Source organism: Eleginops maclovinus, chromosome 15 (assembly GCF_036324505.1).
Source record: "Eleginops maclovinus isolate JMC-PN-2008 ecotype Puerto Natales chromosome 15, JC_Emac_rtc_rv5, whole genome shotgun sequence".
Classification (NCBI taxonomy): domain Eukaryota; kingdom Metazoa; phylum Chordata; class Actinopteri; order Perciformes; family Eleginopidae; genus Eleginops; species Eleginops maclovinus.
Window position 1 is genome coordinate 12,009,761 of NC_086363.1, and position 24,941 is coordinate 12,034,701.

The 24,941-nt window shown below is 38.0% G+C and overlaps 3 protein-coding genes across 6 annotated transcripts in view; all 3 read left to right on the forward strand.

Annotated features, from left to right (window-relative positions):
• The first annotated feature begins 7,143 nt into the window (after positions 1–7,143).
• Positions 7,144–14,196, forward strand: LOC134876632 (uncharacterized). 3 transcript variants are annotated; one of them, XM_063901660.1, is made up of 16 exons: positions 7,144–7,389; positions 7,491–7,559; positions 7,716–7,837; positions 7,927–7,987; positions 8,122–8,319; positions 9,236–9,289; positions 9,404–9,525; positions 9,662–9,749; positions 10,077–10,145; positions 10,252–10,373; positions 10,471–10,531; positions 10,646–10,843; positions 11,614–11,661; positions 12,236–12,265; positions 12,430–12,630; positions 12,875–14,196. In XM_063901660.1, exons 2-16 carry the CDS (start codon positions 7,499–7,501, stop codon positions 13,165–13,167), a joined length of 1,728 nt encoding a protein of 575 aa, XP_063757730.1. In that variant the 5' UTR covers positions 7,144–7,389; positions 7,491–7,498; the 3' UTR covers positions 13,168–14,196. The 3 variants fall into 3 exon arrangements, with proteins under 3 accessions (XP_063757730.1, XP_063757731.1, XP_063757732.1); XM_063901662.1 differs by having other exon boundaries at positions 7,146–7,389; positions 7,669–7,837; XM_063901661.1 differs by lacking the exon at positions 11,614–11,661.
• A 2,046-nt stretch (positions 14,197–16,242) lies between these two features.
• Positions 16,243–20,991, forward strand: LOC134876940 (uncharacterized). 2 transcript variants are annotated; one of them, XM_063902215.1, is made up of 11 exons: positions 16,243–16,498; positions 16,600–16,668; positions 16,763–16,884; positions 17,010–17,151; positions 17,694–17,747; positions 17,848–17,969; positions 18,072–18,093; positions 18,205–18,390; positions 18,812–18,841; positions 19,022–19,222; positions 19,513–20,991. In XM_063902215.1, exons 2-11 carry the CDS (start codon positions 16,608–16,610, stop codon positions 19,839–19,841), a joined length of 1,269 nt encoding a protein of 422 aa, XP_063758285.1. In that variant the 5' UTR covers positions 16,243–16,498; positions 16,600–16,607; the 3' UTR covers positions 19,842–20,991. The 2 variants fall into 2 exon arrangements, with proteins under 2 accessions (XP_063758285.1, XP_063758284.1); XM_063902214.1 differs by having other exon boundaries at positions 16,244–16,498; positions 18,809–18,841.
• A 450-nt stretch (positions 20,992–21,441) lies between these two features.
• Positions 21,442–24,941, forward strand: part of LOC134876922 (A-kinase anchor protein 7-like) — a 44,883-nt gene continuing 41,383 nt past the window's right edge. Inside the window, 5 exon segments of the mRNA XM_063902179.1 lie at positions 21,442–22,050; positions 22,180–22,306; positions 23,392–23,550; positions 23,626–23,774; positions 24,662–24,798. Of these exon segments, the coding sequence (XP_063758249.1) occupies positions 21,871–22,050; positions 22,180–22,306; positions 23,392–23,550; positions 23,626–23,774; positions 24,662–24,798 (752 nt within the window). The 5' untranslated portion in view covers positions 21,442–21,870.

A 24,941-nucleotide genomic window follows, 5' to 3' on the forward strand; every position in this document is an offset into this window, starting at 1 on the left:
GTGACCATTACAAAGCACATATCAAACGCTATGAAAATAGCCACTGTGAGATACGAACCCAGTCATGCTTTCAAAAGGTATTAATCCACTGCTCTACTGCAAATAGCATACCGTCCAGACGTTGAAAGAACGAGGTGAATATTTATTATTGACTATTTGCTTGTGAACATAAGGATGCTCATAAGTCATACCTGCAAACTAGTCACCTTTCGGCGAAAGTCGCCGTTTTCAACTCAAAATATGTCATTGACGTGAATCGTGTAGATCCGAAGAGTTTTTTTTTTAGGGGGGGGGGGGCTGACCGACGACTGACCGACCAACCATAGACTGTATAACGGACTGTATAATGAGCAAGAAACAAGTTTGCTATCTTCACAATAAATAAAATCTTTGTTCAAATGACTCGCATTCCACGACCACCGACCAATCATAAGCAAGATAAACCACAGCGCGCGTTTTTTTACCCATCGGTCCCTCTTGGAGTGGAGTGCTCAGTGGTTCTTCTGGACAATTTTCGGGATACGTTACAGATACAAGTTTTGAGGTAGGTCTAGTAGCAGCTAATCTGGCAAAAACATTGTATGCTGTATCATTTTAACGTTGCTGAAGTCAAATTATTTTAGCCAAATAAAGTGTATTAACATGCTTAAGCTTATCAGGTTGTTAGGTTGCTAGCTAACCTCAGTGAATTGTGTTAAAGTTAGCCTAGCTAGACCAGTTCTACGTCACCTCGTTCAATGCGAAAAGAATGCGTGTGTGAAGGCTGATCTCCACAGCATCCGTCCTGTTACCTGATATTACTGGCGGCTATGTCATTGTGGTCAGATCTGAGAGGGATGAAAACGAACACATAATGAACAAATACACATCAGTGTGTGGTTAATGAGTAGCTAGTAGTGGTGCAACGGATGATACGTGATCCGTTCGGATCAATTATTTCGGTTTCGCATTCATCAACTTTTTAGTAGCTACGAAAAGTTTGGAGTTACGAACAAAATCTACAAACGCTGGCGACCGTGTGTAGAGTGTGTTTACAGTAAGCACATATAACGCTTCACTGTTGTAAATGACAGTATTCATATTGCGCTGTGTTATGTACACAAGACGCAGATGCCTTTGAAACACGCGATCTAAAAACGAAAACATGTTTTATATGTAGTAACAATTGTTGGCAATTGGCAGGTTTAAGATCCAGATTAGGTTCATGGTTGTGGATTATCTATGTAAATCGACTCTATAGATTACACGTTCATTCTACATGTTGAATGATGATAGCGTAATACAAATATAGGCTATACATACAATGACAAAACTGCCGTGGGCGATATGTTATCCGTATCCTTTGTTAAAATTAATGTTCAATAGCTCTATGCCAATGGGAACAACAGAACGTGTGCATTACATATGGACCAATGCGACACGTTCATTACGGCCGTGGACCAATAAACACTCAGTACCGTACGCACACCAACCGACATTTGCGTGTTTAACACCGTGTTTAACACCTTGTTTAACACTGGCGTTACCGCCGCTTAACTTAAATAATGAAGAACTGCTTTTAATTACGACTTGGCCGAGATCTTAACGTGCTGTTCATGCGTTTCCCATGAATAGCCTACTACTATAACTCGGAGCGGAGCAGGATATAATGCGCATGCGCGGCGTTGCTAGGCAACGTGTACAAAGGCTGGGGGGGGGGGGGATGGTCAGACCCCAGACCTCCAGACCCCAGACCTCCAGACCCCCCTACAACGGTTTAGTTTGTCACCTTTTTCAGCCCTTCTGAGTTTGCAGGTATCATAAGTGTACGTGGTACCAGCAGAAGGTCCATGATCGATTTTGTTATCGTATCATCAGACCTGAGGCCGCATGTTTTGGACACTCGGGTGAAGAGAGGGGCGGAGTTGTCAACTGATCACCATCTGGTGGTGAGTTGGGTCGAGTGGCGGGGGAAGCCTCTGGACAGACCTGGTAAGCCCAAACGTGTAGCGCGGGTGAACTGGGAACGTCTGGAGGAGTCCCAAGTCCAGGAGGCCTTCAACTCACACCTCCGGTGGAGCTTTTCAGGCATCCTTGTGGAGGCTGGGGATATTGAACCAGAGTGGGCGGTGTTCAATGCCTCCATTGCCGAAGCTGCGGCGGGGAGCTGTGGTCTCAAGGTTTTAGGTGCCTCAAGGGGCGGTAACCCTCGAACCTCCTGGTGGACACCGGTGGTCAGGGAAGCCGTCCAACTGAAGAAGGAGGCCTTCCGGGATATGTTATCCCTGGGTACTCCTGACGCAGTTGCAAGGTATCGACAGGCCCGAAGGGCAGCAGCCTCAGCCATGGCCGAGGCAAAGCAGTGGGTGTGGGAGAAGTTCGGAGAAGCCATGGAGAAGGACTTTCGGTCGACACCAAAGTTGTTCTGGAAAACCGTCCGACACCTCAGTAGGGGGAAGCAGGGAACCATCCAAGCTGTGTACAGTAAGGATGGGGCGCTGTTGACCTCAACTGATAGTGTGTTAGGGCGGTGGAAGGAACACTTTGAGGAACTCCTGAATCCGACAACTCCGCCCTCTATGTTAGAGGTGGAGCTGGAGTATGAAGGGGGATCAATTCCAATCTCACGGGGGGAAGTCACTGAGGTAGTTAAACAGCTCCACAGTGGCAAAGCTCCGGGGGTGGATGAGATCCGCCCAGAAATGCTGAAGGCTCTGGGTGTTGAGGGACTGTCATGGTTGACACGTCTCATCAACATTGCGTGGAAGTCGGAAACAGTACCGAAGGAGTGGCAGACCGGGGTGGTGGTTCCTCTTTTTAAAAAGGGGGATCAGAGGGTGTGTGCCAATTACAGAGGCATCACATTACTCAGCCTCCCCGGGAAAGTTTACTCTAAGGTGCTGGAAAGGAGGGTCCGGCCGATTGTCGAACCTCAGATTGAAGAGGAACATTGCGGTTTTCGTCCTGGTCGTGGAACGATGGACCAGCTTTTCACTCTCGCAAGGATCCTGGAGGGGGCCTGGGAGTACACTCATCCATTTGGGGAAGGCGTATGACCGGGTTCCCAGGGAGATACTGTGGGAGGTGCTGCGGGAGTATGGGGTGAGGGGGTCTCTACTCTGATCTCTGTACTCTAAAAGCGAGAGCTGTGTCCGGGTCCTTAGTGAGGATGCCACCTGGGCGCCTCCCTAGGTCGGTGTTCCAGGCACGTCCAGCTGGGAAGAGACCGAGGGGTAGATCTAGGACCAGGTGGAGGGATTATATCTCTTCGCTGGCCTGGGAGCGTCTTGGAATCTCCCAGTCAGAGCTGGTTGATGTGGCCAGGGAAAGGAAAGTTTGGGGCTCTCTGCTAGAGCTGTTACCTCCGCGACCCTGACGGAAAAGTGGGAGAAGATGGATGGATGGATGGATGGATGGACTATTTGCTTGTAGCTGTTCCCAATTGAGAAAAACTGTCATAATTGGCTACAACTTCATCACTGGATGAATAGAGGCATGGTTTGGCAAGGGACTTTATTTATTTTTTGGCTGTCAAATACATGCAGGACAGTAATCACAAAGGCTGTGATACCAGCTTTTACAAAGCTTACACTCCGTCTGGAAGAAAAGGGCAAAAAAAAAAAAGGATATGCTTTATTACAGTTCTATAATAAAAACATTACAGTAATCAACTTCAAATGCTCCAAACTTGCCTGACCCATTCGTCATGGGTGTCATGTTCGCCACACACCCGACATAGCTCCGACAAATCATCCGCTGATTACAGATAGCCATGTTATTGGCTGAAATAAATAGTATTGCATGACAATAACAACTGAAAACAAATTAGAAGCCAACCCGTTTCCTTGATGAGCTGTTGTCCAATGTCCAATCGCAGGTGGCTGATCCCCTGCTCATCAAAGGGACCAGCCACCAGTTTCATCAACAATCAACAAAATAAGTCCATTACCAGTTTCCAGAGTGTCTGCTTGTATTTCTTGTACTTGTGGAAATGTAGGGCTGGACTGAGGTGAGGATGGGTCAGTAATTGCGTATGGGGAACCAGTTTGCCATTTGTGCGGCACACGTGGTGTTGGCTCTATGGCCGAGTTGGTCTATATACTTTATGCAAGGTCTTGCCCTTCTTTGAGATTATGTCAGCACTTTTTCCATCCATGCTGAAGATTATAAACGGCCCGTCTAAACAGCTATATATATATATCCTATGCCACCTAATTTGCTAATTGACTTCATCCAGTGATCATTTTCAATGTCATTGTTACTGTTTTTGGGAACAGCTGCAAGCAATTTGTCAATAATAAATATTCAACTTACTTTTTTCAACGCCTGAATGGTAGCTCAGGCCATTAGCGGTAGAGCAGTGGATTAATACCTTTTGAAAGCATGACTGGGTTTGTATCTCATAGCGGCTATTTTCATAGCGTTTGATATGTGCTTTGTAATGGTCACTATATGCACATTTTAGGCTAAAAAGCAAAGCAATATCCTTTGAGGTGGCCATGCTTTTGTTTTGTCCGTAACACATGGCTTTTGCATTTGTTTTTGAGGCTTGCGTTGGCAGGTCTACCTGTGTCATATTGTGAATATCACCAGTTAACATGGGTGGGGTTTATTTCATCCATGTTAAACAATGATTTGTAAACAGCTGACAAGAGCCTGACAAGATGTACATGGGTCCAGCAGGGCGCTGTTTGAGCCGGTCGGTGGCGTAATGAGTAACATTCATGGTTGGGCTATATATTGCCCAAATGTACGGGTTCGAATCCTGTCGCTGGAGTATGAATATTTTTATTTTCATTTTTATTTTTTGGCCAGCATATTTTGTGTTGTTGTCTGTAGGTGATCTCAACATGTGCATTTTACATGAACTGGTGATGTTAACGTATTTTCGCCGAGGTTTTCTATGTTGTCTGGTCACACTTCAGACACACAAGTTACGTGAAAATGACGAACCGGACAACCACAACGTCTGGCGGAGAAAGTAAACAAACGTCACCAGTTAAACCGGAATCCAGTTAAACTGGAACACCGGCTCTGACATCTTGCCATTGGTCAAATTATTTGTGGAATCAATAGATTTTCAACACCATAAAAAAAAAAAAACATAAAGTGGCCTAATATAGTGTTGTCCTGTCGACCATCTGACTGTATCCAATCAACTTGACTTAAGATAAGATAAGATGTACCTTTGTTAATCCCTGTGGGGAAAATTCAGTAGTTAAAGCAGCAACAGAATAAGAATGAATAACAGGACAGTGTGGTTCACACAGGATAATAACTTGAAGGAGATGACACACTTTTGAATGATAGTGTGAATGAATCTAACTCACTGATGTTGCTGTGTTTCTCATTTGAAGAGCCAGCCAAAGTTGTGACTGTACGGCAAGGTGAGTCATAGTTGGATCATTACAAACTCAGCAGTTAAAATCACAATGACTTCAGACTTCATACCAAAACATATTTCATTAATGTGTTATGGTTTCTCAAGATATGTTAGTTCCTGCATCTGTTTCATATTGACATCCATTTTCCTCCATACAGGTGAATTGGTGTACAAGATGGTTGTTAGCGGGGAAACGTTTGATGCACATGATCAGCTGATGAACAAAGTGAAGGAGGAAGTGAAGGGTCAGGTTGATCTGGCTCAAAGCAGGAGTGACGACTACAACATCACCATTGTCTTCTGCCCCATCATTTCTCGCATGGGGCCAGATGTTGAGTCAGCCCTGAGAGATGTTAAACGTAAGGGAACATTTGTTTCAGCCTGTTCATAGTGAGTGGAAATCACTTTGAATCAACATATTGTTTTTTGTCCAAGCAAAGTTAGTTTATTAACATAGGGATGTATTTGTTAAGGTATATACATTTGTATTTATATTTCAACAAAAACGTTACATGTTTTGATGATCATTTATGGACTCTTAAGATTTTCTTTTCACACCAGACCTTACATGTAGAGTAAAGCTTAAAAATCTCCTTCCGAATTTTCACATTTATCCTCCTCTCATTGTGTGTCCTCAGGTGGTGAACCGGTCATTCTGGTTTTGATGCACCACACCTATGAGGCCAAGTTCATTCCAAATGTCGAACAAGAGCGTCCTAACGTTCAGCTGCAAGTCAACGTTTTCTTCCACGAGACGAAATCTGGATTACTTATTTGTGATGAAAATAAAGCTGCTATTTGTGAGATAAAAAATAAAATACTAGATTTCCCCATTTCAAGAAGATGTGATACTAGTAGAAATGCTAAGAGTGGGATTTGTTGTTTCATGTGAAACTAAATGTAAAGAATCACTAACAACAAAATTAAAGCAGGCTAAATTTGATTGATTAGACTGTTTTGCCTGATAACTTTACTCCAGTATTTTATTGTCCTTTATAAAAATAACTTGTGCCATTAATTTGTGGTTTAATGATGTCTGCATTTAAGTATTATGAGTGTAACAGCTAAACAAAGACTTCTGTACTCTTTTCCTGCTCTTGGATCTACAGTATCATAATGTAGTGTGTTTTGCATATTTATATTATGTGTGCTGCTACTGACAATCAGACATATCTTGTGATAAAATGTTATCAAATGTGTTTGATAGTTCTCTGTTTGCTACAGTTGTTTTTCTATATGACATACACGTAAAATTAGTGATTAAATAGTGCAACAAAGCTTAGTAATTTAACAAAAAAATTGACTTTTGAAATATATATATATATACCAGAATCCAAACAATCACAGCAAAAATAAAAATACAAAGAAGAGGTATTTTTGTTAATGCATGCATTTTGCAGAACCTCATTGTAAAGTAATGTTGCAGAGTGCAGTGTGTGTTGATGGTAAATACACTAAATACTTTTTAATTACCTTCAATCACAGGTGTACAATCATATTGTTTGTGTTTTTTTGTAGTATACTGTATATCCCTTTTTTGTATTAGTGTTTGTTCAATGTTGATGCAAATTAATATACACTCTGCTAATTACAAATAAAAAGACACGTTAAATAAGGCATAGTTTCCTGACTAAACATATATTTAAGTAACTCATCAACTTAAGAGCAGTGCACAAAATATGTGAACCATTTTTTTTTACCAGAGGGCGGGACTTCCGATGTGTCAATCACGCTGCGACCAATCACAGTTTGAGCCTCCTCCTTTTAAGTAAACGTCGTTCATCCTTAACTTTCACTTTCGGACGGAGGGTAATGGTGTATGTACGAAGGTCGATTCGAAATACTGTCTATAATATTTTATTGCTTTAGAATAATCGACAGCTAACGTTATCAACATCTTAATCATTTACCATATAATTGAAGTAAAGCTCATATCGTGTGCTTCGGTCAGATCAGAGGTTACTTTCGATTTCCTCTCACAATCTCCTCTTCGTCTTTCGAGTTGAGCTTGGCAGCGCGACAGCTAGGTTTGTATCCAAATATTTCACAAGAAATAAGAAGATATGACTTCAGTATTGACATTGAAATCCATGTGTTGAATCTGACCCTCTGTTTTGTTTTCCTACAGGTGAAGTCATGTCAGGTTTACTGGAGATGTTAAAGAACGAACATCCCGATGTTGCTCATCGTCTTCATGGTAAGTGGCCATTTTTATAGAGGGTGACTTTTGGAAATACACCATTTGCATAGTTATAGTTCAATGTTTCAGTTTTAAAAGCACAAATAAAACAATCAGTTTTTTTCAGAGGCAGGAAATGCTCCCATCACAGGTAAATCAAACTTGTTGTTGCAGGTGCAAATCTGCGCACTGAGGCTGACATGCTGTCACTGACTCGAGAAGATCTGCATCAGCTGTTTCCTGGAGAAAAGTACCTCAAACTGAGAAGAACGATCTTTGATATCATACACAAACAGGTGAGCTAAACATTTGATAAGTAGAAACTAATTAGAGATGACATAAATAAATAACCAAACAATTCTTAAATATAATATTATTGTTTCAGAAACCTGTTAGTCCGCTTTTAAGACACATGAAACAATTCATCCCAGGTGAATTGTTCAGGGGTATGTACAGCCTTTAACAATACTTTCACTTTCACATTGGCACACACTTGCCATTTTGTTTTGAGAACAATGATAGGAAACGGTTGATATTGCCATAAAATCCTAACATGCACAACTTGATTCTCTCTCTCCAGCTGCTATAAATGACAACGGGGTGTTGGTTGAGTACCTCTATATCCTGAAGGACATGCAGACCCATATGAAGGATATCCAGAGTTTCCAAGATGCTCACATTTGTTTTCTCAGAGAAAACATCCAGAATCAGCCAAACCCAGGATCAGCCACCAATCTAAAGGAACCCCTCAGTGACGGCCGTCCTCAAGAAGCACAAGGTGAATCTCACACTCTTCCACTTTCACCAGACTCCAAATCTTTGCTTTGGTGTCTGGTGGTGCGAACATAAACAATCTAAGAAAAATAAGTTGCAATAGTATAGGTTAAAATAAGTAAAAGTATTTAAGAAGCAATTAGAATTAAAAAAGAAAACGCTAAAGACAAGTATTTAGGCAACCAATGTCACCAAATTACATTTTAAATGTACAAAGAACCTTAAAAGCTAAAAAACAAAAACACTTGGTACAATGCAAATATGGCAGTATATGGCAAACTACAGTGAATTATATGATTGTGTGTGTGTATATGTGTATATGTGTGTGTGTGTGTGTGTGTATATATATATATATATATATATATATATATATATGTATGTGTGTATATATATATATATATATATATATATATATATATATGTGTGTATATATATGTATGTGTGTGTATATATATATATATATATATACACATACATATATATGTGTGTGTGTGTGTGTATATATATATATATATATATATATATACATGTATGTATGTACAGTATGTGTGTATATATATATATATATATATATATACACATACTGTATGTATATATATATATATATATACACATACTGTATGTTTTCACCACTGCATACCTTCTTTTTGTTGTATTCACTGTAGGATTCTATTCTTACTCAAACAAGTTGTTTGCACTGGTCTAAAAAATATTGAAATTCTATACCATATTACCATAATAACATAAATAATATTTGTGTGTTTGGGACCTTTTGTGCAAAAGTTCCTTGAAATCAAATTCCAAGCTTTTGGGAGATCTGCTTAATCTACATGTTGTTTCAAAATACTTTTCAAAAGACATCAATGTGTACATTGAAATCCATGTGTAAATTCTGCCTATGCCTGTCTCCTTTTCTACAGATTTACTGCAGAAAAGGAGAAATACAATCCCAGGTGTTGCTGATGCTTTGCAACGTAAGAGAACATTTTTATGTTGGGCAAGGGTGACTATTGCAAATAAACAATTAACATAACAACAGGATTAGGTCTCAGTTTGAATCACAGGTAAATAAAACTCTGTTGTTGCAGAGGCAGGTCTGTACACCGACACCAAAATCCAGTCACTGACTCAAGAAAAGCTGCTCAAGCCGTTTCCTCCCCTGGAGAACGCCGAAATGATGACGACTATCTTTGAAATAAAAGAAAATCAGGTGAGCTTTGACATGGACAGTAGGTGACAGTTAAATAGAGATGTCATAGAAACTGGTCATTAAATAATTCTGTAAACAATACTTTGTTTATGATCATCGTATCCAGAGTCTCCTTTATGCTTCCAATCATTTTCAGGAAGAATCCATCGAGAATCAGCCAAAGCAGGAATGTACCTGTGATCCAGCAAAGCGTCGCAAATATGGCCATACTCAAGGGCCACACGGTAGATCTCCTACTCTTCATACTCTTGCTTTAGCAGTCATTTTTTTAGAAATTATTAGTGGAATTAATAGTTTTTAACAGCAGAAACCTGTTTTTTCTGTTAAACATCTGTGTGTTGTTCTCCATTTAGAACCCTTCTTAAAAAACCTTCAAGTAATATAGTTTTGTCCTATCAGCAATCTGACTGTATACAATCAGGTTTTTTTGGAAGGAGACCGCAAACTTTTGAATGAAGTTGTGATTTATTAGGACTCATCGATGTTGCTGTTTTTCTCATTAGAAGTATTCTTCAAAGTTGTCCGTCAAATGTCTGTTACGTTTTCTACAGGTGAAGTCTTGTCAGATTTACTGAGGGAAATAAGGCAAAAATACCCAGCTGCTGTTGATGTTCTGCGACGTAAGAGACCATATTTTTTTGCTGCCTATTGCAAAAAAGAAATAAACATAACACCAGGATTAGGTTTCAGTTTGAATCACAGGTAAATCCCACTCTGTTGTTGCAGGGGCAGGTCTCCACACCGACTCTGACATCCGGTCACTGACTCGAGAAGAGCTGTTCGAGCTATTTCCTGACCCGGAGAATCTCCAACTGAGAAGGGGGATCTTTGACATGATACAGAAACAGGTAAGCTTTCAAACTAAAATGTCAGCTTTAAAAGAGATGACATAGAAACTAACCATTAATTAAGTCATTAAATGTTTCTGTAATATAACTTTTTCAGAAGTCTGTTGAACATCTCCTCAGAGGAGTGTATAACGTCACCTCAGATACATTTCTCAGCGGTATGTACAGACTTTTTAACATCCTTTCACTTTCACATTTTGCACATACTTGCCATTTTGTTAATACTTTGTCATCCAAATCCTAACAGGCAACAATTGATTCTCTCTCTCTAGCTGACAAAAGGGACTTGGTAGATTTCCTAGGTATCATGAATGACAAGAAGACCCAAATGGATAATGTCAAGCGTTTCCTTGATGCTCACATTGAGGTTCTGGAAGAATCTACCCAGGATCCGCCAATATTCCAGCCAGAATCAGCCAAACCATCTGCAGCGAGTAATCGCAATGGACGCCTTCATCCAATGCCAGATGGTAAATATAATATTCTTCCACTTTACATCCCATGGCATGTTTTAGAAGTCATTTAAAGAAATTATCAGTAGGAGAATTTGAGATCCCCTAAGGACTTGAAACGTTGCTCACACATACTCTCACGTTAATGCTTCATTTGATTGCCAACTGCAATACTACGAAAAACTGAAACACATTATAATGATGTCTTTTTCATTTTAGTTCTATGTCTTTGTATCTTAAGTTCATGAACAACTAATTGTTTCTTCAGGGTTATTAAATCACAAACGTAATTATTATATATAAGCAAGCTACCACATGAAGAAAGCCCAGTACTTCCTGAAGAAGTCCGTTTGATACGGTGAAAAGCCCTGGAAATGCTTGTCACTGGACTTTGAGTTTAGAGTAATCCTAGACTTTGGCGTACTGGTTGCAGAGTAAACATCTGTCCACCTTAGCACACAAAGTGTACAGTATGTGCTCGGATTCCATTTGGTTTATTTCTTTGTCAGTAATTGAATTATGCTATTTCCTTGATATTTTCTTTGACACACGGAAATACCCCAGCCGTGGTTGGTCTAATGAAGCCCTACAATAACCAACATCATTTCCATCCGCCTGCAACACAATGTTAATCGAAGTTTTTACTATCTCACATTCCCATGCCACATTTAATAAGTAGACAATTTTGAAGTTACAACCTAAAATGAATGTTACTTCTGGAGGTGATTTTTAAATCCAACACTATAAGATTTGTAGTCAGTAAGTACATTAAGGCTTCCCATAAACAGGTTCCTCCGTTGATAAGGTGCACTCTACTGGCAGAAAACAAGCACAAGGTAGCTATATTTTTTTTCCGTGTTCAGCTTGAATGTTTGGAATTATTTGTTTTATTGATAGATTTTAAAAAGTATTATTCAGACACAAAGGTATTATTTATATTGAAATAGCAAAAGGAAAAACAATTAAATGGATACAGGACATGGGAGATAACTGTCTGTTACCATATAGACCCTTCGATTTTAAATAAGTTCAGAAAAAAGTATGTGACACTAAAACATTTTGAACCACAACTGGGCTGTAAATGTTTTGGGAAATTGTTTTCCTTCGGGTCTACTGTGGTCAAATGAACATTTTCAGTTGCTGTTATTCACTGATCCAATTCCAACAGTGCCAACCTAAGACTAAGCATCTATTTCTGTTGCGAGAAACAGTGTTTGTTCTAAAACATATTTATGTGTAAAGCATAAATATAAAGCAGACTCTCTCACACCTTAGAGTAAAGTAATATAGTGTTGTCCTCTCAGCAATCTGACTGTACTCAATCAAGCTTTACTGGAAGGAGATCACAAACTGTTAAATGATAGTATGAATGAATCTGACTCACTGATGTTGCTGTTTTTCTCATTGCAGGGCCCCCCAAGGTTGTGAAAACCGCGAAAGGTGAGTGATAGTTGGATGGTTACAAAACTCAGTTCAAGTTAGTTTTTCTGACTTTCTTTGGAACTGAATAGCAAAACACATACTTTTATTCTAGTGTTATATTCTCTCAAGTTATGTTTATGTATTGATCTGTTTGATATTCACATCCATTTTCCTCTCTACAGGCTATTTGAAGTACCAGATGGTTGTTAGCGGGAGAACATTTTGTGCACATGAGCAGCTGATGGAGAAAGTGAAGAAGGAAGTTCAGGATCAGTTTGCTCTTGTTCAAAGCAACAGCAACGACTGCGCTGTCACCATTGTCTTCTGCCCCATCGTTTCTCGCATGGGGCCTGATGTTGAGTCAGCCCTGAGAGATGTTAAATGTAAGGGGACATTTGTTTCAGCGTGTTCATACAAATACTTGTGTAAGCAAAGTTAGGTTATCAACATATTGATGTATTTGTTAAGGAATATGTTTTGTTTTTTATAATTAAGCAAAAAAGCTACGTTTTGATGATATTTGATCGTCACTTAGAATTGCTTTTCACACCAAACCTTATATTTACGATATCTAAAAATGTCCTCCCTAATTATCTCATTTATCTTCCTCTCATTTTGTGTCCTCAGCTGATAAACCTGTCATTCTGGTTTTGTTGCACCACGCCTATGAGGCCAAGTTCATTCCAAATGTGGAACAAGAGCGTCCTAACGTTCAGCTGCAAGTCAACGTGTTCTTTCACGAAACGAAACCTGGATTACTTGAGTGTGATGAAAATAAAGCTGCTGTTAACTGCATGAAAAAGAAATTACAAGATTTCCCCATCTCATATGGCCATGTTGTGGCTGCTGGAAATTCTGGATCAACTGGCAGTAACAACAAGAGTTCTAGATCTGGAATTCTGAATTTGTTTAATCGTTAGAATTGGCAGTGTTGGTACGAGCAGCAATGACGTTTTTTCCTCTCGTGTCAAACAAAAAAAAAGGAATGGACCAATAACATCAGAAGACAATCAATCCAAATGTGATTCATTAGACTGTTTTGAATTGACTCTTCTATCATAATCTGAAAACATAATTGTATTCTCCTTTGTAAAAAGTGGTTAGCTACTAATTTGTAGTCTAATTATATATCTCCGTGTAATAATTCTCCAGATATTATAACATGAGTGTAAAGTAAGTGATTAAAGAGTGCAACAAAGCTTAGTGATTTGCCAACATAATTACCTTTTGAAAACCTACATAGGCCAGAAATTAAATAATTACTGCAACTATAAGAATAGAATGAAAGGCACAGTATGTCTTGTTTTAATGCATGAATGTTAATTTTTGCTGCAACTAATTCTAAAGTTTTCTTTCCTGAAGTGTATGTTTTGTGTGATGACGATATATGTAATACTTATATACACTAGAATACTTAATAACACATTAATAATACAGTCTGCCAATTAAGAAAAACATCAAAAATGTGGTTGCGTATTGCTATACAGTAATCTAACAAACGTTATGATACGTTTTTTTGGTTTAATTTACATTATTTGTGTGTTAACCTCATTGTTATTGCAGGGAAATTGAACCGCAAACAGTTTTAGAGGTTAGAAGGTATATTTAGACCTATAAATCAAAGCTTATTTAAAGCCTTGACATATTTTAAGTGGATGTTTATGTATTTGGTTGGTGGAAACAAAGTAAAAAACAGCCACGTGTATGCGGAGGAGCTGTCATGAAACATCTATTCTTTGATTTGAAGGCTTTTGTCCATGAAATTATTGTTATTTCTGTTGACGTTGCCTAATACATTCTCACAACTTAACATCCAATACTAACACCTTTAGAGTTAAACACAACTACTGAGATTGTGGGAGTAGTATGAGGAAGACTCCAGATATGCTAACTTCTTTAATTTGCAGTTGTTAGGCCATCAACTAATAAAAAAAACTCTGACCTCAGGACTCAGGTGTTTGCAGCTCATTCCTTAAAACAGATGCCTCAGCTTGCTTATAATAAGGGGATAAAGGAAGGGTATATTTGATTGCTATGTAAATAAGTTATACGGTTATTTTTTTCAACATAGATTGACTGAATTCATTTGAAAAACTACGTTTAATAATGACACATGATTAATATATTTGAAATGTACAATATAACACAATTCAGGTTTCTTGTGTGGGCCATATTCCATTATACTTTCAGAATTTGCTGAGGGCCATTTCAAAATGGACAACGGACCGCAGTTTGCCCATGGAACGAGTTTGCCCCGTAGCCTTACTCAGGCCGCAGATCGGGGCGGTAACCAACCTAGATCTACTCAAAGGCACCTCCTGGCAGCACATTGACAAACGTCAATACTGCATGAAGAAAAAGATTATGAACACGGCAGCCTACAAAATTGTGAACTAAAAACAATGCAATAATAATGTGACAAGTTAGCTTAAATCAAATTATAGCCCACTTAAAAATATTGTGGGGTCTCCTATAAACAAAATGAAGCTCTTAACAGTGGAACCTATATCAAAATAGTATACACATACAACCTTTTTTAATAAAAGTCTCATATTTGCAAGAAGAAATAGTTATTTAAACATCTATAACATACTTCCAGAATGTGTGAGTTATGTTATACAAGGTTATATATGCCAATTTAATTGCCAGCCTTTTCGATTAAGTCTGGTGTTTTTTTGTTGTTGCTCCCTCTATTTTGATAAATGTTAAAACTTTTATTTTATTATGTCATTGTTAATATATAGTTACTACCCATCCTGCTATGCTAATGACACATTGTGTAACATTTTACATTTACCAAAAACACTTTCCTCATTGCAATGTACACAGACTATAGTGACAAGCTGAATGTGCTTTGTACATTAACTTATACCAGACTCAGAAGGCCACAACATCATATTTTTTATTGCACAACATAATGAACAATTGATATAAAAATAACAGAAACAAATACAAAGAAAAGATAATACTCACAGCAAACTAATTAAACAAATGATCACTTATTATTATTACAAATAATCAACAAAATCAATCAATCGGGCCCTAATAAAGAAAATAATGATGACGCACGCAAAGGGCCTCACTGGCACTCCTCAAAAGAGGCAAATACTTTAAGGTTTCTCCTGTCAATTAATTCCTCACAGAAATGTTCATAATCATTCTGGGAATTGAATCTGAAAAGGAAGGGTTCCATTAGAAGAAGGGTTTCTTACTCATCCCTGCTGTCATCTGATCTCAGCTCTTTTAAGGCTGTCCTTTGGTCTTCCCCGTCCATCCCAATCACCGCCGGGAGGGAAACTCTGCTGTTAAGCGATTGGGTTTGGCACTATGCTGCCTCGATGGTATCTCTCAGGAAAGCATCTTTTTCCTTGAAGAAAAAGTAAGAATAAAGAGGCTCTGAGTGAAAAAAAATGACATCCCACTTTCCCAAAACCACGAAGGCATGCAAATAAAAGCAACTATTACTGAAGGTTTTCAGTGATATCTATAAGTACTCAACAAGTCATCACAACTATTTTATCTTGCTAAATTAAGCCTTCAGCATCACACACATTAGAATACATACCAAGTTCCCAGGTGCCAGTTCGCTCTGCAATTGGTGTCCAGTATTGTCTAGAAAAAATACAGACTGTGGTCTGTGTCTCTACTGTGTGCACTTGAGGGGCCACTGGGTGCTTACGTGCTTCTAAGTGCTTCACAAAGTGTGCTCTGTTTATTTCTATGTGTAAACTTGCAACGTGCAGATAATGGCAGTGGACAAATACAACAAGGCATACATTGAAGCAACAAAGCAAACTAAAATTCAAATGATTAGATATCTAAAGATGTAGACCTAGACTTAACGTCACTGCTCCTGTTACGTGTGTAAGGAACAGTCACACACGTAATTTGCAGCCTACTGCACAACACGTTTTTCAGAGGGCGGGACTTCATATGTGTCAATCACGCTGCGACCAATCACAGTTTGAGCCTCCTAAATATAAGTAAACAACCTTTATATCGTAAACTTTCTCTTTCGATTCAGCACTGACGGAGGGTTTTTTATCTACAAAGGTCGATTCGAAATACTGTCTATAATAGTTTATTGATTTAGAATAATCGACAGCTAACGTTATCAACATCTTAATCATTTACCATATAATTGAAGTAAAGCTCATATCGTGTGCTTCGGTCAGATCAGAGGTTACTTTCGATTTCCTCTCACAATCTTCTCTTCGTCTTTCGAGTTGAGCTTGGCAGCGCGACAGCTAGGTTTGTATCCAAATATTTCACAAGAAATAAGAAGATATGACTTCAGTATTGACATTGAAATCCATGTGTTGAATCTGACCCTCTGTTTTGTTTTCCTACAGGTGAAGTCATGTCAGATTTACTGGAGATGATAAAGAACGAACATCCCGATGTTGCTCAGCGTCTTCATGGTAAGTGGCCATTTTTATAGAGGGTGACTATTGGAAATAAACCATTATTATAGTTATAGTACTGTGTTTCAGTTTTAAAACCGTGTTGTTTCAGAGGCAGGTTTATGCAACAACTCTGACATCCAGTTACTGACTCGAGAAGAACTCCGTCAGCTGCTTCCTGAAAAAAAAGACCTCAAACTGAGGAGGACGATCTTTGATATCATACACAAACAGGTGAGCTTAACATTTGCATTGTTAAATTTGATTAAAGATGATATATATATATATATATATATATCTATATATATTATACATATATATATATATATATATATATTGATGACCCCTGTGTCCCAAAGGACTGGCAGATCGTTATGAATAACATCCAGAGTTTCCTTGAAACTTATTGTCGTGAGGCAAAAATCCAGAATCAGCCAAACCAGGAATCAGCTTCTGATGTGATAAAGCCCCAAGATGACAACTGTCCTCAAGGAGCACTCGGTGAATATCACACTTCTGCTTGATATCTTAGGACATGTTTTTATGAATCTTTATCAATAAAGACCAAACCACTTTCCAAAAGAAACTTACATCCTTTCAAAACCAAAACAAATGAATAGGTATCAGAAGTATGTGATTGACTGTCAAAACCCATCAGTTAAGTAATATTTTAATTCAAGGTTCATTTATTAGCTTTTGTATGCAGCTTTTGATTGTGTATGTTTACTACAGCAGTCCCATTAATGTGTTTCATTTGGTTGAATACTAATAGCTAATGTCTAACACAGGTCTTAAAATAACCGTTCAAATTTTGAATTCTATTATAGTATTATAATCAAATATGAAAATAAATGTTGAGGAAGTTTTGTGCATTAACTCCTTGAAATCGATTTCTGAGCTTAGGGGAATTTTGCTAGTTCTACATGGTTGTTTAAAAGGCTGTTTTATCCAAATATTTCATATCAGAACAGTATTTACATTGGAATCCATGTGTTGAATCTGCCTATGTCTGGTTTGTTTTTCCTCATTTCAATTGTTTTTAGATTTACTGGAGGAAATAAGGAAAGCAAACTCAGAAGCTGCTGAAGTTCTGGAAGGTAAGTGGCCATTTTATGGAGGGTAATTGTTGCACATAAACATATTTACAGTATTATGATTCAGTTTTAATCACAGGTAAATCCAACTCTGTTTTATCAGGGGAAAGTTTATGCAGCGACTCTGACATCCAGTCATTGACTCTAGAAGAACTGCTCGAGCTGTTTCCTGGGCTAGAGAAATTCCAACTGAGAAGGAGGATCTTTGAAATGATAAAGAAACGGGTAACTACAAGCTGAAATTTTAAACAATGTGTCATGGACAGAATGAACCACTAGTCAAGTTCTCCTTTGGAATGACTCTTTAATTTAATATTTTTGGTTTAGATGCCAGTTGAACAGCTCGAAAGTAAGTAAAATGCTTCATAGATCAATTCTTGATAGGTACATATGTACAGCCTTGCAACATTACTTTCATTAAAAAAATAATAAACGTTTGAACTCACACACCTCTCTCCAGCTGTTCGAAACAACAACGAGGAATTGGTTGAGACCCTCACCCTGAAAGACATGAAGACCCAAATAATGAATCTTTTTGACACTCAAATTGATTTTTTGGAGAAAGATCAGCAGCCTCAGCCCGACCAGAAATCTGCTACCTGTGATCCCGTGAAGCCTAATCATGGCCCTACTCAAGGGGCACCCGGTGAATATCATACTGTTCCATCTTACCATTCCAAAAATAGTTTTCAGTTGATTTCCAGAGTAAACCTTAATCTCATCCTCTCAATTTTTAACCACAACTGTGCAACTGGGATGTAAATGTTTTTGGGAAACTCGTTTTTCTTTGGGTCTACTGTGGTACATTAAATAGGGATAAACTGTGATGTGGTTGTACACAGCCTTTCCAGCAGATGTGCCCTGATCCAATTCAAACAGTAACAACCTTAGACTAACCTTCGATTTCAATTTCTTTGCAAACCCTTCATAAAATAAATCTGTGTGCAGGCAGACTCTCTGCAACTTTAGAGTAAAGTAATCCTCTAAGCCATCTGACTGCATTCAAACTTTAAATGAAATTGTGGATGAGTCTGACTAATTGATGTTGCTGTTTTTCTCATTAGAAGTGTCCTTTTTGGTTGTGAATGAAATGGAAGGTGAGTGATAGTTAATACAATTACTTATTATTAAGATAATTACAATTACATGACTTTAGACTCAGTTTGTCTGATTTTTGGACATAGCAAAACATATCATTGTATTTTAGTGTTATATTCTCTCAAGATATATCAGTGTAACAATCAGTTTGATATTCACATCCATTTTCGTCTTTACAGGTGATTTGAATTACCAGATGGTTGTTACCGGGGAAACCTTTGATGCACATGATCAGCTGATGGAGAAAGTGAAAAGGGAAGTTCAGGATCAGTTTGATCTTGTTCAGAGCAACAGTGATGACTTCGACGTCACCATTGTCTTCTGTCCCATCGTTTCTCGCATGGGGCCAGATGTTGAGTCAGCCCTGAGACATGTTAAAGGTAAGAGAACATTTGTTTCAGCCTGTTCATAGTGGATGGAAATGGCTATACATTTGTATGAACATATAGGTTAACTCTTACTTGTTTAATCATAGTTAGGTTATCAACATATTGATGTATTTATTTAAGAGTTTGTATTGGTTATAATTAAACAAAAAAGCTACATGTTTTAATGATCATTTATCGTCTCTTAGAATTGCTTTTCACACCAAACCTTACATTTACGGCTTTAATCTAAAAATGTCCTCCCTAATTATCTCATTCATCCTCCTCTCATTTTGTGTCCTCAGCTGATAAACCTGTCATTCTGGTTTTGATGCACCACGCATATGAGGCCAAGTTCATTCCAAGTTGGAATCCAGGGCGTGACGGCGCTAATGTTCAGCTGCAAGTCAACGTGTTCTTCCACGAGACGAAATCTGGATTAATCCAATGTGAAGAAAATCAAGCTGCTGTTCGCGAGATGAAAAAGAAATTGCAAGACTTCACAATCTCAAATGCCCCGGTTGTGGCTGCTAGAAATTCGCGAAAATCTATCAAAAGAAAGAAGAGTTCTGATGCTAGCGGAAGCAACTCTATATCTAAGTTATTCGAGGGATTTACTCAATTGTTCTCGTGAGCAGCGATTATGATGTGTCGTCACAGTTAAACAACAAAGAGTAATGGATCACTAACAACACAAGAGAGTTTGGATTTTACTCTTCTACCGATTGCGGAAAAAATGTTTTATCCTCATGTGTAAACATTTGAGCTAATAATTTGTGTTGTAATCTAATGTAGTCTATTCAGGAAATCATGGGTGTTAGTAGCTAAACAAAGAGTTCTTTGCACATTTACTGCTAAAGAATTGTATACCTTCTTCATCTAACTTGTGTATTGGCCGTTAGAAAAAAAAAAGTTGTGAGCTGCCACTGACTTCAGACCTATCTTTTCAGAAAATATATGCCTCATTATCAAATATCTAGTGTCCGATTGCTACTGTTGTTTCTGTATGTAATTAGATGTGAATTTACACTTGATTTAAAAGTGCCACAGAGTTAATTAGGTGGCAAAAGGATATTTGAATATCTATCTAGGCCAAATACTTAACAATTACTGGAAACATATAAAAAAATAATACTTAAAACCATATTATTTTTGCAATAATGTGCAGTTTTGCTGCATGTGACTCTTAAGTTATGTTATGTTGCATGTAGGAGCCATGAAACGTACACTGTTGATGTATTTTGTTTTAATACAAATTTGGTTTGTACTAGTTCATTTTTGGTTAATGGTTTGTATTATTATTGTTATTATTAGGCTATAAGATATTATTGTGTGTGTGTGATCGCAATGGTTTGGTTTGTTTGGGTCACATGGATAGGGGCGGCACTCAAAGGAATTCATGATAATCACCTGTTCACCTGAGCCAGGTGTGTATGTGAGTGGAAGAGAGGGTGATGACAGGGTCCTTATATTTGTTGTTGACCTCAAACTTTATGGTTACTTAGATTATTATTATTATAATTTCTTGTCCTGGGTTGTTCGTCTCGTTATTTCATTGAATGACATTATTATTCACCTCATTTTCGATCTCAAAAAGTTATTTTTTGATAGTGTGTCACACAATTGCGACCAGGCCCGGCTTCAGCCTATCTGCGACTTAATTGTTTTCTGAAGTTGTTATATTGCATGAAGTGAATGTTATGTTTGATGATTAAAGTACATAATCTATTAAAGTGCCATGGGTGTAATCATATTGTAAGTAAAATAAAAAGTAAAGAAAAGTACATATTTCTCTAGCCATGAACTTGGAACATGTGTCTTTTTGACATTAATAATTTAAGAATTGTGTTGATCAAAATTGCCATTGCGAATAACTCTGGAATAAAAAGTAATAATAAAGTCTGCTAATTATAAAAAAGAAAAACGTTAAACAACAAACAGTTCCCTAACTAGATATAATGATTATTATGTTTCAGTAATGTTTAATGCATTTTTAAAAACGTTCTGACTGACAGACACTATTGGTTATTACAGCAGAAATGTTCAAGACACAATTTGTGTAAAGTCCAGATTATTAAGTTAAATGTAATCTCAACCACATTGAATTATTTAAATTAATGTTAATTTAAAGTCAAATACTTTAATGTCGAATTCCCCATGCTTTTATTCTGGAAAGAGAGAATCTGTTTTACTCTGAAAAACCAATCCGGAAGTGGAACATTGTTTACAAATAGAAGCTGCACTCTATTAGCGCGTGCTGCGAAGATAAATGTTGTTTCCCGTTACATTTTTTGACTTTTCTTCTGACAAAAACTGCCACCAACGGCTTTTCTGCAGCAACACCACCATGACAAGTTGTCAAGAAGTTATATTAGTTTAAACAATCATCTGCACAACAGTTAGCTAACAGTTAGCTCAAAGGTGTTCTGCAGCATGGCAGCTTGATTCATTTCAGCAGGTGTTAACTACAGGGAGGACAAGTCTGTCTTTACAGGTGGAGGAAATGTTCTTTTACTACACGTCCTTCGCTTTTCCGAGGAGAGTTTAAGTATATATTCTCAGCTTTAGCAGCTAGGTTAGCTAATAGTCTGCTTTGACGTCTCTACAACTACCCAGCTGTTAACACCAGAAACGTTAGCAGAAGTTTGTCTCGCTTGTGTGTCATGCTCCTCGGTCGCGTGCTGTTGAGCCCCTGCAGATCCACGTGTTCAAAAATAGTTTGTTTACAGAGAGGTTTTACTGTCAATGAACTATCATCATCTCACAGACTGCATAGCATTTCTCACAGACATTATCGTAACGTCAGCCCACTGCAGCCATCCACACACCGGTTTGGACTTAAGGTAATGAAATGCAACTCCTTAAGAGAAAAATGACTCATGGAAGTCCTCACCTCAGATGTATAAAAACTAAATATGATGATGGTTTGGACCTAGTGGTATGATTCCTCTCTGTTTATCTGTGTTTATCAGTTAACAGTGTGTAATATGCAGCCAGCCAGTATATCCTATGGCAAAGAGGCTACTGTTATTGCCTCAGATGATGGTGATGATGTGGAGGAAGAGGTCCAGCAATGCCCGGGAACCTCCACAGTGTCAGGTGAGAACACCTGACGTGATGACTGTGTTTGACAGTAAGCACCACTTTGTGATTTCTGATACATGGTGTATTTCAGTTATCAAGATTTTTGACTTCATGTATTAAACTCTGCAAAATAGGCTTCTTTAAAATGTCAAGTCAATTTTATTGTCATCACCAGATATGACAAACACACTTTTGTTTTATGGGGCTTTACAATTTGATGGACACCTCTTTTTCAGGGCTGCTCATGGTTGAAATTAAATCCAAAAAAGATCTTGTAATGTTCTATGCAGCATCTAAAGCTGGCCAGGTGAATTATTTGCTTTATTAATGTTTGCAGTTAGCTAAAAAGACAGCAGTTGTTTATGTTCTACCTAAAGTAAACCTTAATGCAACTTATCCTCACAAAGAGGTGTCACTTCAGAATCTGCCACACTACCTAACTCTGAAAATCAACATGTCAGTTTCACTTCCAGTGGCTTTTTCTGCACAACATTTTAAACGCTTGCATGATTTATAGCGGGAACTATGCCTACCCCTACAGTTGAGTCCTACCAAATAAAATATACTGTAGCGGCAAAACTCCCAATCAGTTCTGTCTCTAAGAAGCTAAAACTTGGCTCATCACTTTCGTCCGTGCTGGAGTTGTGGTGGATCATGGTGTTTAATAAAGCAAATAAAATTAATAATCATCTTTGCACAGGACCAAACGGTCCATAGAAAATATCTGAGCTTACAGTTGCTCACCCTCTTCATCATTCTCCAAGCCCAGCACCACCCATATGGTAATTGCCGGAAATGACTAATTACAAGTGTTAATGGTAACAAATAATGAGAAACATACTCATATGTAGCTACTAAATATGAAACATATTCACAAAATGTATTGCCTTGCTTGTTTCCAATTTTTAAAAAATAATATATTTGAACCTCCAGCAGTTGTGACATTTTATTTTCATTTTAGCCAATTCAAGTTATAATATATTGCTTTTTCTTATGGTCAAACATTTTCCAAAAGTTTTAGAGAAGTACCTGTATAGTCTTTGTGTTTGGGTGAGCCTAATCAATATTAATTATTGTTGTATTGTGATTTTTTTCTTCAGCTCCAGTAGGATCAAATGAGAAGAAGACAAAAAGGAAGAAGAGGAGGGAGAAGAGGAAATTAATAAACAAACACCTCAAGTCAGGCGATACCTCGGACAATTATATGTCAGAGCTTCCGTTTTCTCTGACCAGCCCCGCCACATGGAAAGAGCTTGAATGTGTGTATATTCTTGATGTTTATACTTATACAACTTTGAGTTTCTTTTAATAGTAGGCTCGCCCTTTCTCTCTAGTCTCCAGCCCAGCTTCAACTCAGAAGAAGAGAAAGAGGACGAGAGGAGACATTGGAGGGCGAGCGGACAGTGAAGAGGATAAGAAGAAAAAAAAGAAAGAGAGCATGCGGCCCAACTTCTTTATCTCCATCCCGATCACTAACACACAGGTGAGGTATTGATGTTGTCTTGCTTGTGTACTTTAAGGATCATGCTTAAGTTTGTGTGCATGGTATACATTTCTATATACCAATTACAGATTTTATCTATACATTTTTTTTTGCCAAATTAATTTTGGTTCATCAACTTATCAATTATCCTCTTTATTTCATCATCCTGTATTCACTTTCATTTTCACAGCATTCCTGTTTGTTTGCAATTCCCTCAATTGATCAGAAGACCTTCTAAAAACGATTTACTCTTCTACTTCCGAAACATATTATTCACAAAAGAAATACAGCCTATGAAAATGTTCAATGTGATTATCAGTATCTTAAGCGTTTTAAATGTAAGCTAATTATTCTTTACACTACTTAAGTAATTGGAAATGTGTTGCTCCATACATTTAAAACTGCATTCAGAAGTCTAAAATGACTGTATGCTTTGGACAGTAGGCAGCAAATGAATACATATTTGTAGTAAATTGGTTAAAACAAACATAAACAAAAGTGAGATGCTTAAGGAAAGTTCTCCTCTTCTTCTAGTAGAGTGTTTGATACTTGGTCATGGTCAGTGTAGGCTGATCTATAACGGCAGATATCTGTCAGGAAAAAAACGTTCAATATTGAATTACCCGATAGATGATGAAACTGAAATGCTTATTGACAACAAAAAAACCAACCTCTGAATGAACTTAGATTTACCTGATGGTACTCTTTTCTTGGAGCTTCATCTGTGATGTTGAACTGCAGAAGTTGCCCCTCTTTCAATCTCCCTCAATACATCCCAAGCTAGATCATTGGGAAGAGAGGTCTGGCGGTAAAGGGAACAAACAGACCCTGAATGTGACAGCATATGCCGGCTGCTGCTGACTGATCTTAAATCTATCCAATGACAGATCAGCTCAACCGTGATCCAGGTCCAAGAGGCGGTTCTTCAGCAGGAGCCCCGATTGGCCAGAGCCATGATCCCTGTCCCAACTCTCCACATCACGCTATTAGTCACTCATCTCGCCAGTCAGGAGCAGGTAGAGCTGTGAGTGGATGCACACACAACCATTCTAACACACTCTGTACAAGCAGATAATTAATAATATTTATACCTACTTATACACTAAAGTTTTTGTCTAGCTCGAAGTCTTGGGAAAAATTCCACATTTTCGGTGTTAAAAGCCAATA

What these genes read in the sequence shown, in the direction of transcription:
- LOC134876632 (XM_063901660.1), top strand. Translation starts at nt 7,499, where the DNA reads ATGTCAGGTTTACTGGAGATGTTAAAGAACGAACATCCCGATGTTGCT. An exon ending in CCCAGGTGAATTGTTCAGGG is followed by an intron (nt 7,988 to 8,121) that starts GTATGTACAGCC and finishes CTCTCTCTCCAG; the next exon opens with CTGCTATAAATGACAACGGG. An exon ending in TTGACATGATACAGAAACAG is followed by an intron (nt 10,374 to 10,470) that starts GTAAGCTTTCAA and finishes TAACTTTTTCAG; the next exon opens with AAGTCTGTTGAACATCTCCT.
- LOC134876940 (XM_063902214.1), top strand. Translation starts at nt 16,608, where the DNA reads ATGTCAGATTTACTGGAGATGATAAAGAACGAACATCCCGATGTTGCT. An exon ending in GGTTGTGAATGAAATGGAAG is followed by an intron (nt 18,842 to 19,021) that starts GTGAGTGATAGT and finishes TCGTCTTTACAG; the next exon opens with GTGATTTGAATTACCAGATG. An exon ending in AGCCCTGAGACATGTTAAAG is followed by an intron (nt 19,223 to 19,512) that starts GTAAGAGAACAT and finishes TTGTGTCCTCAG; the next exon opens with CTGATAAACCTGTCATTCTG.